The sequence below is a fragment of the Tursiops truncatus genome, chromosome 3 (assembly GCF_011762595.2).
Source record: "Tursiops truncatus isolate mTurTru1 chromosome 3, mTurTru1.mat.Y, whole genome shotgun sequence".
Taxonomy (NCBI): Eukaryota; Metazoa; Chordata; class Mammalia; order Artiodactyla; family Delphinidae; genus Tursiops; species Tursiops truncatus.
This window is the reverse complement of record NC_047036.1, coordinates 138,906,847-138,921,760: the sequence shown is the minus strand read 5'-3', so window position 1 is coordinate 138,921,760 and position 14,914 is coordinate 138,906,847. Positions and strand designations below refer to the sequence as shown.

Sequence of the window (14,914 nt, the reverse complement as noted above, 5' to 3'; positions counted from 1 at the left end):
TGATGAATCTAAATAATAAAAGCGACCAATAGTGTATAAACACTTACTTTTTAATGCATATTAAGCATATTTAATTGTCATCATCTTGTGTCTATCTTTAAAAAACCATTAGAAAGGAAAGTGTCAATTAGGTAATAGCCATACTCTTATACGAAATTTTGTTTCTCCTACCATGCATTTACTTTAGTGCTAAATTTAAATATAGTGAGTGAAGACAGCTTTTTATTGTGGTTCTATTATCACAGTGCCAAAATAGTTAATTAAATTAGAAGAGAAACAAATAGAAAACCACCCAGCAAAGGAATGCATTTCAGTAACTTTATTGAAAGGTATATCCCTTAGTACCAAAACATAATGGTAGTTGGTTAGGTTACCTCTGCCAACTCAAAATTAACACTGATGTGTTCAAAATATTGAAATTTATCAGTCTTTTGGGAAAACTGGAAAGTTATCCATAAAACATGGTTTACAAAAGTATAAGATACACTGTGGTTCTTTGGTTTATTTTCCAATGCATATCTCCCCATAACATGATGTCAAACTTGGGTATAGCCATCCTGGATGGATTCAGGCTACACATTACATTAACTGACACTTTAACACAGTAGATCTCCTTAGGTTCACTGAAATCCTGAACACTACCTCAGCAACCTTATAATTATGAAGATGCCTACTTACCTTTCTTAATACTTTCCTTTGGCACAGTAGGGGCAATTAATGAAAGTATATTCTCTCCCTTTTAAGCAAAACTCTAAATTAGAAGCAATGGCAGTTTCATAAAAACAGTGCTTAGTAAAAACTTCTGGAGTGTTAAATCAAAGTTTTCAGAGTGACGTTAATTTGAGTTACTACTACAGTAAAAACTAATTTTCTTGATGGGACTAGACTGAGGCAGTAAATTTTGTATAAAACTTTTTAAATCATGGATATGAACATCACCTGTTTTCTAGAAAAATATTAAAGATAACTTAATATGCTGAAATTAATAGGTCTGTAGTTTTGCTTTATATAAAATGCCCTCAAATTTAAATGTGACTCCCATGTAGCAATAAAGTCCACATCTCTGGATTACATATTACTTGCATTATGGGTGCCAAGAAACCATTTTCACTGCCTAGAATACTGACCCTTATTATGCCTTAAAAGTGCATTTGTGAAGTGGTGGTTTTGATGTAAACCTCATATTTAAATTTAAAGTTTAAATTTAAATTAAGTAGGTTACCGTTTTTAACACCACCTAAATACAATATATTGACCCAATACAGAAAGTTGGATCAGTGTTAGAAATGAAGATTCACAGTTTACCTTCCCAGGCTTGTCATTAGCATTTCACATTTATGCTGTTAGCTTTGATTTGTATGCTTCACAGGTGAATTCAAATGTGAGTAATTCCACTATAGGGTAATGTTAATTAGGCAGTTTTCCCAAATCTGAGAACACCAATGTTAATCTACTTGTGATATTTTGAGGCTTCACAGCTTAAATCCGTTATAACATTATGGAATCCACAGCTCAGGATTGTGGAGAAAGGCTTCAGAAGAGTTATTTGTTGGCTGTAAGAATCCTAATAAACAAAAAAATCAAGTTATCAGAAGTCTGCCAATCCTAATAAACAAAAAAATCAAGTTATCAGAAATCTACCACAAATATTACTACCTGTGAAAATATCTAAGACTAACAATCACGTCTTATGTAGATGTGTTCTATGTTAATATTTAGTTTTGAGTAGGAAGAAAGAAATCACCAACATGAATTAAACTTAGATGGCAAGAATGTATATCATATATTTGTGAGGAGGCTTACATTTTTTATGCATGTAAGTACTTTCCAGTGTTCAACTACTATAGCAATGATACACATACAGTTGAGATGTATAATGATACACTATACAGTTGAGACATCCTGGCAGTTTCTAGACACTCAATGTAGAGACCACCTGCCGCAACTTACTTTTTAAGTACAATACCCAAGTTCATACTGATTTTGCTAATAAGCTAACAGTCTCAAATTAGTTCAATGTATGGTTCAAACTTTTGGTCCTGCTCCCTCACTCAGGCTCGTGTAACTTTAAATGAGCCAAAGCCTAAGTCTACATACAGCAAAATGATGTGAAATTGAAAAAAGAAAATACTGTTTTAGTGCTACTTTTAAAGTTCAGGTTATTAACGATGCTGCTTTTTAAGCTGAAAATTTAATGAAATGGCTAACATGTATATGAAAGGTTAAGAGAATTCCTTACTCTTAGGGTGTTGTACCTTGAATGTAGTAAATGTCCTCAAATACAAGCTGACTAGATGAGAGAAGTCATTTTCCCCTCTGCTAGTCCAACACCATTTTTTTTAAAATAATGCAGATTTAAATTCTTGAATTGCAGAAGAAAATTATAGCATTAGAAAAGTCTCTCTACATGGAGAAAAACTATGAACCAAATTTACCAATTAAGGGACCATTTCAGGAATTGTTGGGAGGTGGGTTATTCTGTAGTAACTATGCTTCAGTTGCCGTGCAGTACGCCCAGAAACAATCCATTTCAACTTCTGAACATTTGGTTTGGAACACTTGTTTGATGAATATTCAGTTAAACACTTGGATACGAGCTCTTGCCAGAAAGTCAAATCTCTGCCATTGATCTGTGAATAAATTAAAAAAATATATTCTTTAAAATAAAAGTCCTACAGTATTTAATTATAGTAATAATTGCAATCTTATTAACACGTGTGTTTCCTCGTCAAAAAAATTTGAGGATAAGCTACTTAAGTGTCAAATAAACACAGGACATCTCATTTTACTTTAGGAACAAGTGGTTTAGTTGCTTTTACAGCTGTCAACAGGATTTAGGCTATGACCTTGACATACCTTGGAATGTTTCTGAAGACATTCTACTCCTTCTGTTAACTCTACACACCTCTGTGCCTGGATCTCCAAGGCAATGATAGACAATGCCAACACAGATGGCTAAAAGAGATAAATTTTAAAGTAAATGTTGAATATAAAAGTAGGTATATAAATAGGTTTAATCTTTATAAAATATTTACCTTTGCTTTAGAAAATATGATCCTGCAGTAGCATGCCTTAAGTTGAGCTTCTAGTCTTTCAAAATTAAGGCTATTCCTCCTTTAAAAAGAAAATGAAATTAATTTTATATAGATAATTTTACATCAAGTCAAAAGAAATTTTTAGAAAAATAAGTCAATTTTAAAGTGAACTTTATGCACACTTATCATAGAAAGTGAATTATTCGAAGAATTTCCCTTCCTTCAGAAACATTAACTTCTTAAGGATACCATATATGAATTTTAACTGATTTGGGCCAAAAAAAAAGTATCATGCTACAACTCCCAAGGTTTCTTTTCATATTAATAAATCTATTTTTGAATCTGAAGTTCCTTTTTCCATACATCTGTGTTAGATGCTTACCTACTAGGTTCTATAACTTAACTTGTCTATAAATGGAAAACATAATTTAAAAAAAAGTTGAAATGTCCATCTTTAGAATTCACAGACTTCAAGAAGCTACTTTTGACTAAAAGTCTTCTCACTTCTGCTGGAGGGTGAAGTGAAACTCAAGGAGCTTAGCTGTCACTTTACTTATTTTGACTGGAATTCTCCCAGGATATTGATTTTATTTAACATCTGGACAACATCATTCTGATTTCCAAATCTGCTTTGTTAAAAACAAACATCACATACCTTTCATATGGCAAGTTCTCTTGAAGGAGTGCATAATAGAGTTGTAGAAACTGAAAGGCAGTAGTAGCTTTGACTTTCCAACACACCTTCTCCAACACAATCTTTTCCATTCTCATCAAGTCTGAAACTGTGAACCTATACTGGCTTATTCGGATCAAGTCAGTTGCCAATGGGACATTCCTTTCCTCTTCTATTGATTTTACAGCCAAATAGAAGCAGCTCAGTCCAACACACCCAAGGTGCTTGGGTTGTACCTAAAAAGACAGTAAGTCCATGTCTTTACCTTATTTCAGTTAAAAAAACATAAAGGATAATCTAGAACTCAACCTATCACTTCGAAAATGTATCTTTGAGGTATATTTCTCAGCTGTGAAGGACTTAACAAGATCCACTGATACCTCAACTGTAGCCTCTTAACCATATGTACCCACTTGGAACCAATTTTTGAGCAAACAGACTAAGTTTCAGTGTAATGTGTGGCTTCAGCACATAACAATTCGTACTTCTTTTGGTTTGTTTAAATCAGTGCAGAACGATAAGCAATAAGCTACTAGGTGAAAGGCTTACATGAGGACTGAAATACCTTACAGCTTATGCACAAAATTTCTTTCCAGAATGTTGTGTTTTTCCAGGCTGTTTTCTTTGTAGTAACACATGTAAAATGTTTTTAAATACTACAGCACATACTGTTTACTCTGCCTGTAAAGCTCTATTCACTACCAGTATTTTAAATTTATTCATCATTTTCTGAATGTCTACAAAATTTGTCACAGTCAAAATTCTGTCCACTTTAAGTTCCGCTTAACGGAAACTTTATGAAGCCTTTACCAGTATTTGTGCTCTCCTCTTCTTAGAACCCCTTCAGCAATACATTTATGCCTCTTTTGAGGTATAATGTAATTATTTTTCTTATTATTCCTTGTACTATATAATAGTTATCAATGCAAACATTATTGCCACTAAGATTATAATACACTTAAGGGATAGATGTATTTCATCTATGTAACATTTATAGTCAAAGGTAGTGCCTGCACATGGTGTCTAAAGAGTTGTTTAATTAGGCTATTGAAAAAGTTTCTTGAACCATTCAATACACATTGAGTTCCTCCCATATATGATGCATTCTGTTAGGTACTGAGGACTAAAAGATGAGCTGCATTTTAACCGCCACGTTATTTCATTATCTACCGATGACCACTGGCACACAGAGAAGTCAGATGTATTTGTAACAATTAAGCTCTGAAAGTTACACAGATGTCCTGCTTATCCAATACAGGGAAACAACTATATATAAATGCTCCTTCAGAAGATACTCTCTATTATATGCAAACTTAGGCTGGAAATGACAAGCATAAGCACGACTTGGGTAAATTTAAGGCTAAAACAATTAGAACTTTATTCTATATGAATAGAGATCAAGAAATATACTCTATGACCAGACGGTTGACAGCATCAACAAAAAGGGAAAAAAAAAAAGAAATATAGTCTAATTCTTAACCCCCAATCTAGCATTCGGCCTCTAACACATTTCTTAAAATTTAGAAACAACAGTAAATAAATGAAAACACCCAACCTATCAAAAAAGACTTTTAAAAACAACAGCCAACTCTCCTACTGGGAGACTCTGCAATTAATTATTTGATATTAGACTACTTTTCAATGTCAGAAAGTAAGTTGAATAAATGATGCATCACTCTTAATTAAAAGGAAGGATTTCATCAGTGCTGTAGTACACAGAATTGCCATAATGTTTTGGCTACTTGCTGAAAACAAAAAAAGTTATGAATACCAGCCCAAAGCTAGCAATACCACCTCCAAAACACATTGAACAAAACCACGAAATACTCAGGGTAATGTAGCTTTAGACGTACCTTCATTTTAGACAGGAATCTGTCCAGTAAATTCACAGCTAGAGAAAATGTCTCCGTGTCAAAGCCAAAGAACTGAGTTAGACTAAGGAGATCTTTTACTTCAAAGTCCCTCAGTCTTGCAGTCATTCTAAGGCCATTATCGTGTGCAGATTCAATTAGTCTCAAGCCGCAGACCTTTGGCTGACATCTCAACTCCTGTTCCAACAGGGCATTCAGCTGGTGTAGCAGTTTCTGAGAGTCAGTTGTTGTCAGTACCTCTATCATCTATATATAGAACAAAGCCCAGAAAGGAGTGAAAGAACAGCCCTTCCTGCCTTGTGTTGTGCCAGGTGCATTATAACACAAGTCTCCCCTCCCTCAATGCTATTAGTGAATCTAAGTCACTGCAAAATGCCATCTGTAATTCTCCACCTCCCCAACCAGTTGGTCACATCCTAAATTGTGAGTTCCTAGAGGGCAGTAGCCATGGCTTTTTAAAGAAAAAAAATGCAAATCTTCATGCCCAAACTTTGAAATTAGATGGTAGCATGTATTCTGCCATTTATTAACAATGTGAACTCTTCAAGTTAGTAAATTTTTCTTAGTCCTCAATTCCTAGTCCGTAAAGTGGGTATAAGGTTATTACCTATTTCACAGACACTTGTGAGGAATGAATGAGATCATCTAGGTACACAGGTACTTAGCACATACAGTAGGTGCCTAATAAACACTGGGCAATATTAATGAGCTTACTTCTAGTCTGTAAAACGAGGCATATCTGCCTCTTTGAATGGCTGTGAAGATTAACCAAGATGATTCAACTAAAGAGTTTAGCATAGTGCTTGGCACTCACTGCTCAGTAACTGTTAACTTTTATTGATGTTAGGAAAGGAAGCTTAAAGGCAGTTATGGGTGCACGCAGTGGGGGCGGAAGGCTAATCCAGCCTGCAAGAGGAATCTGGGAGTTTCATTAATTTAAGACAATACTGAACATCTACTATGTGCCTGCTGCGGGCACGGGCTAAGCCCTGGACACACGGACGGTCCCTCCTCGCAACAATCGAAAGACAGGGAGGCAGAAAGAATCCTTAGGGTTGCGCGACGGAAAGGGTGGGCAGATGGAGAACCGCAAACTTCAAGGGTCCAACTCTTTGGCCCCTGGGCTGGGATCGGGCCCATAAGACACTAAGACATCTCAGGAGGTCGCATCTGGCCCCGCCCCTCCATGCTCGTACTAGCCTGAACTTGTTGCTCGGGGAGAGTTAACCGAGGAAAACGGCTCGAGACCTACCCCTCACTCCGCGCCCCCCAACCTTGTTCCCTACCCGCACTCCGAGGTCAACCCCGAAATCCGAGCTCACCTTGATCGCGATTGCAGCTCCTCAGCGGTAACCACCCTCCCCGGGCCTGCTCTCACCTCACCCCAAGATATTAGAACCGAGAGGCCTATGAGGCGAGTGGGCTCGCGGGCAAGACGGGAGAGGCCCGGGGAGGGGGAGCCGTCTTGGGTGGAGGTCTCTACAGCGCCGCCGAGACGACACTGCCCTCCTTGGGGTCTGCTCGGAGCCGAAGGGGCCGCGTCTGGCCTCCTGAGTAATATATTGGAGGGCGGGGTTTTCTCGCTGCGGTGGGAGGGGCACATGGGAGGCATTTTCGCCGCTGATTGGTGTAAGTCTTATGATAGATGGCTCCTGCTGTCCAAAGAGGGCTGGGCCGTAGAGGGAAGAAGTCCGGCCAATCAGCACACGCTTTTCACTATCCCGGAGTCAAATTCTCCGCCCCTTGAGACCACGCCCCCTACCTCTAACTGTCTCTCATTGGAGGATTTCCCCGAGTGTCTTCAATGAAGAGGAGGGGGAGCTGAACGCTGCGCGCACCAACCCAGGCCCGGTAAGGCCTCTGCTGGCGGGCGGATTGGCCAGAATATCGTTCCAGAATGTACTGGGAGTTTTCGTTCCGTGCGGTTTAGTAGAGTGCTTTTGCTCTCTCTAAAAATACAGTGTCTGATTCCACAAAAAAAAAAAAAAAAAAGGCCTGGTTTTTCACTGCAGTTGGAGAGGTGGTGGATATTCTATGGTGTGGTTTATTAAATCTCCAGAAGTTTCTCCGTGTGAGCTTTGGAAATCACTTGTTCCTTGCCTTGTTTTGCTTTTTTGTATAATTTATCAAAGGGTGGAGTTGGGCTACGTACATTCTTGGTCTCCTACCAATTTCCTGAATTTGATTTTTGAACAAATTAGAAAAGTTGGTAGTTCTTCATCGGCTTAAAATGAAACGTGTGTGGTTGACTCAAGAGGAATAAGTAGACAAAAATAATTGTAGTGCTTATGAATCTGAGTTCACAGATCCGTGTGTGAAGCAATATTATTCTTTTTACTTGCTGTCCATGAACTTAATCTCTGATTGTGAGCCTTTGCCTGGTAAGTGGAAAAATAGTTAGCTTGAAGCCTTCCTGGACTCACTCCTTCCCTCTTTCTTTCCCTATTGTCACAAATGGGAAGGGTCTACATTAAAAGGGCCTGAGGATTGGTGAACAAGGAATTTGTTATCATTTCTGGTGGACTGTACTTTGATGTCTCTGTTCTCATGGTCTCTTCCTGGTTAGTGGCTACCTGGGCTTTGAAAAAATTAAAATCTGAAAGATTTGCTGGCATGTTTGCTGTTTGCCCTGCCGGGTGCTTCCCTGAGGCAATGACACAGAACCAAGACCTGAAATGGGAGCAGAGTTGTGGAAAGAAAGGGGAAGGGAAAACCTGAGAGAAAAAGTTAATGCCCTAGAATATTACCTTAGCCACATCACTAGGTCAGTTTGTCAAACCTCTGTGTTTCAAATGGGGAAGAGGCCTTGGTCATCCTTGAAAAAGAACTCACGTAGTGAATATAAATGGGCAATTAAAAACATTTAAAAAGTTCTTTTTACAATAATGTGTGAGTTTACAAATGTAAATGTTTCTCCTTTAGTAACAAAGGAACAAAATTAGTAACAAAATTAGGAATCTAGGTATGTACACATGCACTCTTTCACTACTTGTTGAACACGTAATATGTGTCAGTGGAGGACAATATACTGGTTCTTGTGCTTGTGGATTGTGTAGTTTTGTGGACAATATAAACTGATTTATTTTCAAGTCACAGGCTACTAACTAGGTACATGACTTTTAGCAAGTTTTTAATCGCATTGAGTTTCCATTTTCTTTTATTAAAAAATAGGAAGTAAAAATACCTTATTCACAGGGTTATTGAGAGGATTAAATAATGCAAAGTACCTAAAGAGGTAGGCATTGTGCCCAGAGCACAGTAAGTACTTGATAAATGGTAGCCTTTATTATTAAATTACTAACATTTCTTTTGAAATGTCTTGCTTAACATACATTTAATTCTGTTTATTGTCAGAGTTAGTCTTCTAGAATGGGAGTATTGGAGTTGTTTACTTAACACTAATGAAAGTATCTAAATTGTGTGTATTCATTTCTTTTTTTTTAAAGATTTATTTATTTATTTATTTATTTTTGACTGCGTTGGGTCGTAGTTGCGGCATGTGGGATCTGCGTTGGGGCATGCGGGATTTTTCGTTGCGGTGCATGGGCTCTTCGTTGTGGCGCCCGGGCTTCTCTCTAGTTGTGGTGTGTGGGCTTTCTCTCTGTAGTTGAGGCATGCGAGCTCAGTAGTTGTGGCACACAGGCTTAGTTGCCCCATGGCATGTGGGATCTTAGTTCCCTGACCAGGGATCGAACCCACGTCACCTGCATTGTAAGGTGGATTCTTTACCACTGGACCACCAGGGAAGTCCCATGTGTATTAATTTCTATGCCTTTTTTATACTTAAAATTTTCACATGCAGCTTTAGGTAATATATCATTGTTTATGTAATAAAAATGCTTTCTCTTACGTTAGGATCTTATTACTTTTTATTAAAATCTGAAATTACCTGCATGAAAAAAATTGTTTCTATAGCACTGAAGAAACATTGATTCAATACAAATCAGATCAAATGGACATTTTTTACCTTTTCTCCTTCCCCTCACCTCCACTGTCAATTTTATTGCATAATATTAGAATACAGACTATCATTTAAATAATTTTTAAGTCCTAATTAGCAAAATGTGCAAATGTAAGACTCAATTATGTACCGTTGTAAAAGAAAAAAAATGAGCCTTTTGTTAATTGTGATTTATTTTTAAAGACTTACAGATTTAGTAATGAGTCTATCAGGAATCTTTCAAAGGACTGACTTCCAGGGTATTTTCTAGGCTCAGTGATATATTCAGCTGCCATCTTCACACCTTCTTCTTAATCAGCAGTTAAGTGAAGCAAGTACTGAAGCTCAGAATAATGGCCTCAAGGCTGGGCAAGAATCCAAGGCAGTTAACAGGAGGATTTAATCATATTCTCTACACTGCAGATTATAGAAGTGCCTTGAGCAGCAAAAATTGTAACAAGCAGGTATAACAGTGGTGGCTTGTCAAATGCTGCCCTGACCAGGGAAATTCCTCGTTGGTTCTGTTTCCATCCTAGAGACTGGAGGAGTCTTTGCACCTCACCCTCTGTTGAGGCTCCCTGACAAATGTCCAGAACTTTTTTTTTTTGGAAAGAATACCATTTATATATATATATATATATATGTATGTATATATAAAATAAACACCTCTCTTTATTTATTTATTTAGGCTGCACCAGGTCTTCGCTGTGGCATCTTTTTTTTTTTTTTTATTTTAACGTCCAGAACTTTTGAATGTGGGCTTGTCCAACTGTGATGAGGACTGAAAAAGTGAGGATCCAAAGATCTCAGCTCAGTCTCTTCCGCTCTACTTCCTGATCCTTCCTGGAGCTAATTATGCCCCCTTCCACCTCTCCAACTATTCTCTAGTGCATCTGCTCTGTCTTAGAAGAGAACTTGCTTGGCTGTGGCTTTTTGGAGTCTTCATTAGCCCCTGGGATAGCAGAGAAATTGTGTATAGTTTGGGTGGTGATGGGGAGGCAGGGAAAAGGATACATAGAAAACAGATTAGTAATGTCAGGTATATCTTGCCTTTCAGAGATTCTAGCTATCTCTGATAAAGTAACCCTTTCCAATTAATTGAGATGTTACTATATTCAGTGGAAAAATAAACTTTGTCAAGTAACCACTGCTATGTAAAGGCACTGGGAGACATTAGACACAGATCTCCCCACTTGCTAGCATTTAGTCTAATGGCCATAGGCTCTGTTGAGTACAGGGCCCAAAGCCAAGATCAGCCAATAACGATAAGAGTTTGCATTTGTTATGTATTTCCCAAGTGCCAGGCTGTGTGCTGAACTTAAACACTCATGATCTTATTTAGTCCTCTAACAACTTTGATATTATTATTACGTTCAGAAATGAGGAATATCTCGTATATCTCCTGTTTAGCAGCTACTTTTTACTGTTTACTAAATATTCTTAACACATAGCTTGAATTTGGATTTTACAGCGTTTAAGGACAAGTTTTTATTTTGGAACCTTTTAAACTCGTTACCCAACTTCAGTAATCATCAACATTTTGCCCATGTTGCCTATTTACTTTCTGTTTGTCTCATCATTCAACAAATATTTATTGAGAACTTTCTAGGTGCCAAACCATTGTGTTTTGTAGTCCCAGATTGAAAATGTTACAATTTTGGGCCATAGGGTGTGTTGGCTATTGTGTTTTGTGAAGATAGGGGTTGGTAGGATCAGCTGGGTCATTCTCCAGGTGCATCTCTTTCTAGTCTGAAGCCCACACTGAAGGTGTCTCTGGGGTCTGCTGCTTTGGTAGGAGAAGGAGGAATGGGGAGGGATAATAGTTTCCTTCCTTATTTAGGTCTCTGCCTGTACTGCTAACCTTCCTCACAAAAGTGCATGCAGACACACCCAGACACACACACATACCCCTTTACAAAAGATTTTGACAGAGTTGAATTTTGGGAAATGAAGTACTTTCTAATCTAGCTTTTTTGTCCCTTAGGGATCTCATAGGTCTGAACTTTTGTTCTCTAGGTCAGCCTTCCTTGCCTGAGGTCACCACTTTCCTCATTTCTTTAGCCTTTTAACTCTTTAACTCGTGATCTGAGTTTTGATGCAGCCAAGTGAAGAGGTTGGTGCAAAGGGCATTCCAGACAAAAGCAACAGTATGTGCAAAGGCATGGAGGAAAGGGAGACTACGTTGATTTCTGTAAATGAAATATAGATGACTCTGGCTAAAGCATGGAGGGTGTTGGAGGTGGGGCAGTCTAGCAGTGAGGTGGGGAAAGAAGCAGTTGCTTATCCTGAAGGACCAGGTATACCATATATACCATTATTGGAATTTTGGACTTTATAGGCTTTGGGGAACCAACCATGGAATTTAAAGGGACTGTCACAACTGGATTTGTGATTTAGAATGACCATTTGGCATCAGTGTGAAGAGAGGAAAGAGGGGGCCAAGAGTGGAGTCGGAAGAGCAGTTTAAGAGGCCACTGCCTTCACCTAGGAAAACATGAGAAGATTGAACTGAGGGAGTGAGAGTGGGAATGGGAAGGAGATGGATTCAAGGGACCTTAGGAGGTTGAGCTGATGGATTGTGGTGATTGATTAGATTTGATTGGTTAGGTGATCAGGATGAAGGCAGAGTCAAGAATACTGTTCAAATTTCTGGTTCAGGCAAAAAGTTGAATGAAGAGTCTATTTATGTGCTAAGTTCAGGGAATACAGGAAAAGGACCAGGTTTGTAGGGGAAGACGTTGACCTAGAGATGCCTGAGGGAACTCCAGGTGGAGATGTCCAAAGGCATTCAGAGAAACATTTGGTGCTACTGATAACTTTGGGACTCATCAGAATATGGGAGGTGATTGAGTCATGGAAGGAGATCAGTCAGGGACAATTGAAGGTGGTAAGAGAAGCCTGAGGAGAGAGTCTAGGGAACAGGAGTCTCTGAAGGTATCTAGAAGGAGAAGGCATGTTACTGGAGTTAAGAGAAAGTGTTTCAAGGAGAGAGTGAGCACCAGTGTCGCTGCAAAGAGGATGAAATGAAGTATGAACAACAGAGAAAGAAAATGAAATCAATGAATGTGTGACCCACTCTTGCAAGGGGCTGGACTGTGAGGGATAGAGACCCTGGACAGAGAGTGGAATGGTGTTGAGAGAGATATTTTGCTTTTCAGAGATGAGCTAGACTTGTGCATGTTTAAGTAATGACCAGAAAGAGCCAGCAGAGAAAAAGAAGGATCTGACTGCTAGAACGATCTAAGTTCTCAGATGACACTAGTCAATTTGCATTCCGTCAGCTGTATTGTTATAGAAGCTTCTATATAGTCAAATACTCACAGACTACAATGGAAGGGAACAACACAAAGGGGCAGAAATTATGTGTGTTTAGCAAGCCTAAAATTCTCTAAATAGATGTTAAGAAATATCACTACATGCTTTATAAATGTTTATGTTTTCTATTGCTATTTCATATTCAGCATTTCCAGTTTCAGATTATCCAAAGCACTCCTCTTGATTTAAAATATTCTGGCTTGCCAGGTTTAGGAGCTTTATATCAGTGTTGAAGTAAGAGTAATAAATAAAAACATGCATTTTATGTAACCATATGTAGTTAAAATATGATAGAACAAGGCATCCATCCAAGCCTTAAATATCTAGCTTTTGTTGAAAGTCAGCCATACATAGATTGAGCTCAAATAGAATAAAAACTTTAGGCACATTATGGAGGTTTCTATTTTTAATGGAAATATACATATATTTACATCATACAACCATAAATGTGTGTGAGCATGGAAATATGTGGATGTGATAAGTAATACTGCCAAATAGCATTGATATAGATTTTTCTATAACACATTTCCTGTCAATCCTGGCCTTGTAGAAGAATTTTTAATAACTAAAAGCAGTGGTTTGGTTGAGACATGAAGGGACAGACTACAGTCTGGGTCTCATTTTCCCCAGTTACTATCTCCCACTCTCAATATTTTCATATTTTAATTGGGAAAATAATAACAGTACTACATCAGAGGTTTAATTAATTGAACTAATACTCAGAAGTAGCATATGTAAGGACTTATTAAATGTTAGATATTATTATCTGCAGAAATAAGTAAACTTCTGTGAGATAAATAAATTGCAACCCACGATACTGCTGACATCAATTACTAAGTATATTTAAACGAAGCAATGTTATCAAGGTCTTTGCTCTTTTTTACTTACAATAATAACTTAGTCTTCCAGTTGTTTTCACTTTAAAGTGGGAATTCATCTCCTACTATGCCAGATATAAGACCTCATAAACTGGGAGGAGTTGCTAGAACAAATCAACTAACAAACATAAACCAATGTTTTAGGTTTTTCCTTAGTCTTTCTTCTGTGAAGCATTTTCCTTAAGCGGACTCTCCTTTACGTATGAAAGTGTATGATGATTCCCATCAAGATAAAAATCTTCTATTTTTAGTAAACTTCATAGTTTACCAAGGATTTTCACATATATTTTCTCAAACTCCCTAAAGTCCTTGCCAGATTTTCAGGGCATAGATTGTGTGTTAGTTTGCTAGGGCTGCCATCACAAAATACCACAGACTGGCTGCCTTAAACAACAGAAATTTGTTTTCTCACAGTCTGGAGTCTGAAGTCCAAGGTCGATGAGACGGTAGGTTAGGGTTCTCCTAAGACCTTGCCTTGGCTTGCATGTGGCCACCTCCTCGCTGTGTCCTCACGTGGACTTTTCTGTGTATCTGCATCTTCCTGGTGTCTCTTCCTCTTCTTATAAGGACAATAGTCATATCGGCTTAGGGACCCACCTTTCTGGCTTCATTTAACTTTAATTATCCCTTTACAGGCCCTATTTCCAAATATAGTCAGATATGAATTTGGGGGGACACAATTCAGTCCATAACAGATTGTGATCCATATTTTCTTGGGGAGAACAGGAAGGCCAGAGAGGTTAAATGATTTTATTCAGGGTCACTTGGCAGGACTTTTATCCTCCTATTTTTCCCCATTGAACATCCCACATTCCCTTCTGGAATTACTTCTCCAGAAATGATTTTTTTTTTTTTTTTTTTTTTTGCGGTACGCGGGTCTCTCACTGTTGTGGCCTCTCCCGTTGCGGAGCACAGGCTCCGGACGCGCAGGCTTAGCGGCCGTGGCTTACGGGCCCAGACGCTCCGCGGCATGTGGGATCTTCCCGGACCGGGGCACGAACCCGTGTCCCCTGCATCGGCAGGCGGACTCTCAACCACTGCGCCACCAGGGAAGCCCCAGAAATGCTTTTTTTTGATGGCATGTGTTTATGAAAATGATTTTAAGTTCATGGACTAAAGAATGCTATTTTATGCTGAATTTCACAATTTCATTGCTACATTGTACTTTCCTCTATTCAACTAAACTCTGTCTTAGACTTCAC

General features: G+C 38.3%; 1 protein-coding gene and 1 long non-coding RNA gene across 4 annotated transcripts in view; one reads left to right on the top strand and one right to left on the bottom strand.

The window, feature by feature from the left end:
• Nucleotides 1–304: 304 nt before the first annotated feature.
• On the bottom strand, nt 305–7,124 carry CCNG1 (cyclin G1). Its single transcript, XM_004321500.4, has 7 exons — nt 6,902–7,124; nt 5,562–5,825; nt 3,691–3,944; nt 3,036–3,114; nt 2,857–2,955; nt 2,436–2,630; nt 305–1,564 (listed from the first exon to the last, which is right to left on the bottom strand). The coding sequence occupies exons 2-6, from the start codon at nt 5,823–5,825 to the stop codon at nt 2,439–2,441; spliced, it is 888 nt and encodes a 295-aa protein (XP_004321548.1). The 5' UTR covers nt 6,902–7,124; the 3' UTR covers nt 305–1,564; nt 2,436–2,438.
• A 254-nt stretch (nt 7,125–7,378) lies between these two features.
• LOC109551941 (uncharacterized) overlaps nt 7,379–14,914 on the top strand; it is a 302,359-nt gene continuing 294,823 nt past the window's right edge. For all 3 annotated transcript variants that reach the window (XR_012330574.1, XR_004525941.2, XR_002178639.3), the window contains exon 1: nt 7,379–7,430. This is a non-coding gene — a long non-coding RNA (uncharacterized lncRNA). The remainder of the gene's footprint in view (nt 7,431–14,914) is intronic.

Coding starts and splice junctions, on each gene's coding strand:
- CCNG1 (XM_004321500.4), bottom strand. CDS start 5,825: ATGATAGAGGTACTGACAACAACTGACTCTCAGAAACTGCTACACCAG. Junction 3,945..5,561: donor GATTCCTGTCTAAAATGAAG/GTACGTCTAAAG, acceptor CTGTCTTTTTAG/GTACAACCCAAGCACCTTGG. Junction 2,956..3,035: donor TCATATTTTCTAAAGCAAAG/GTAAATATTTTA, acceptor TATCTCTTTTAG/CCATCTGTGTTGGCATTGTC.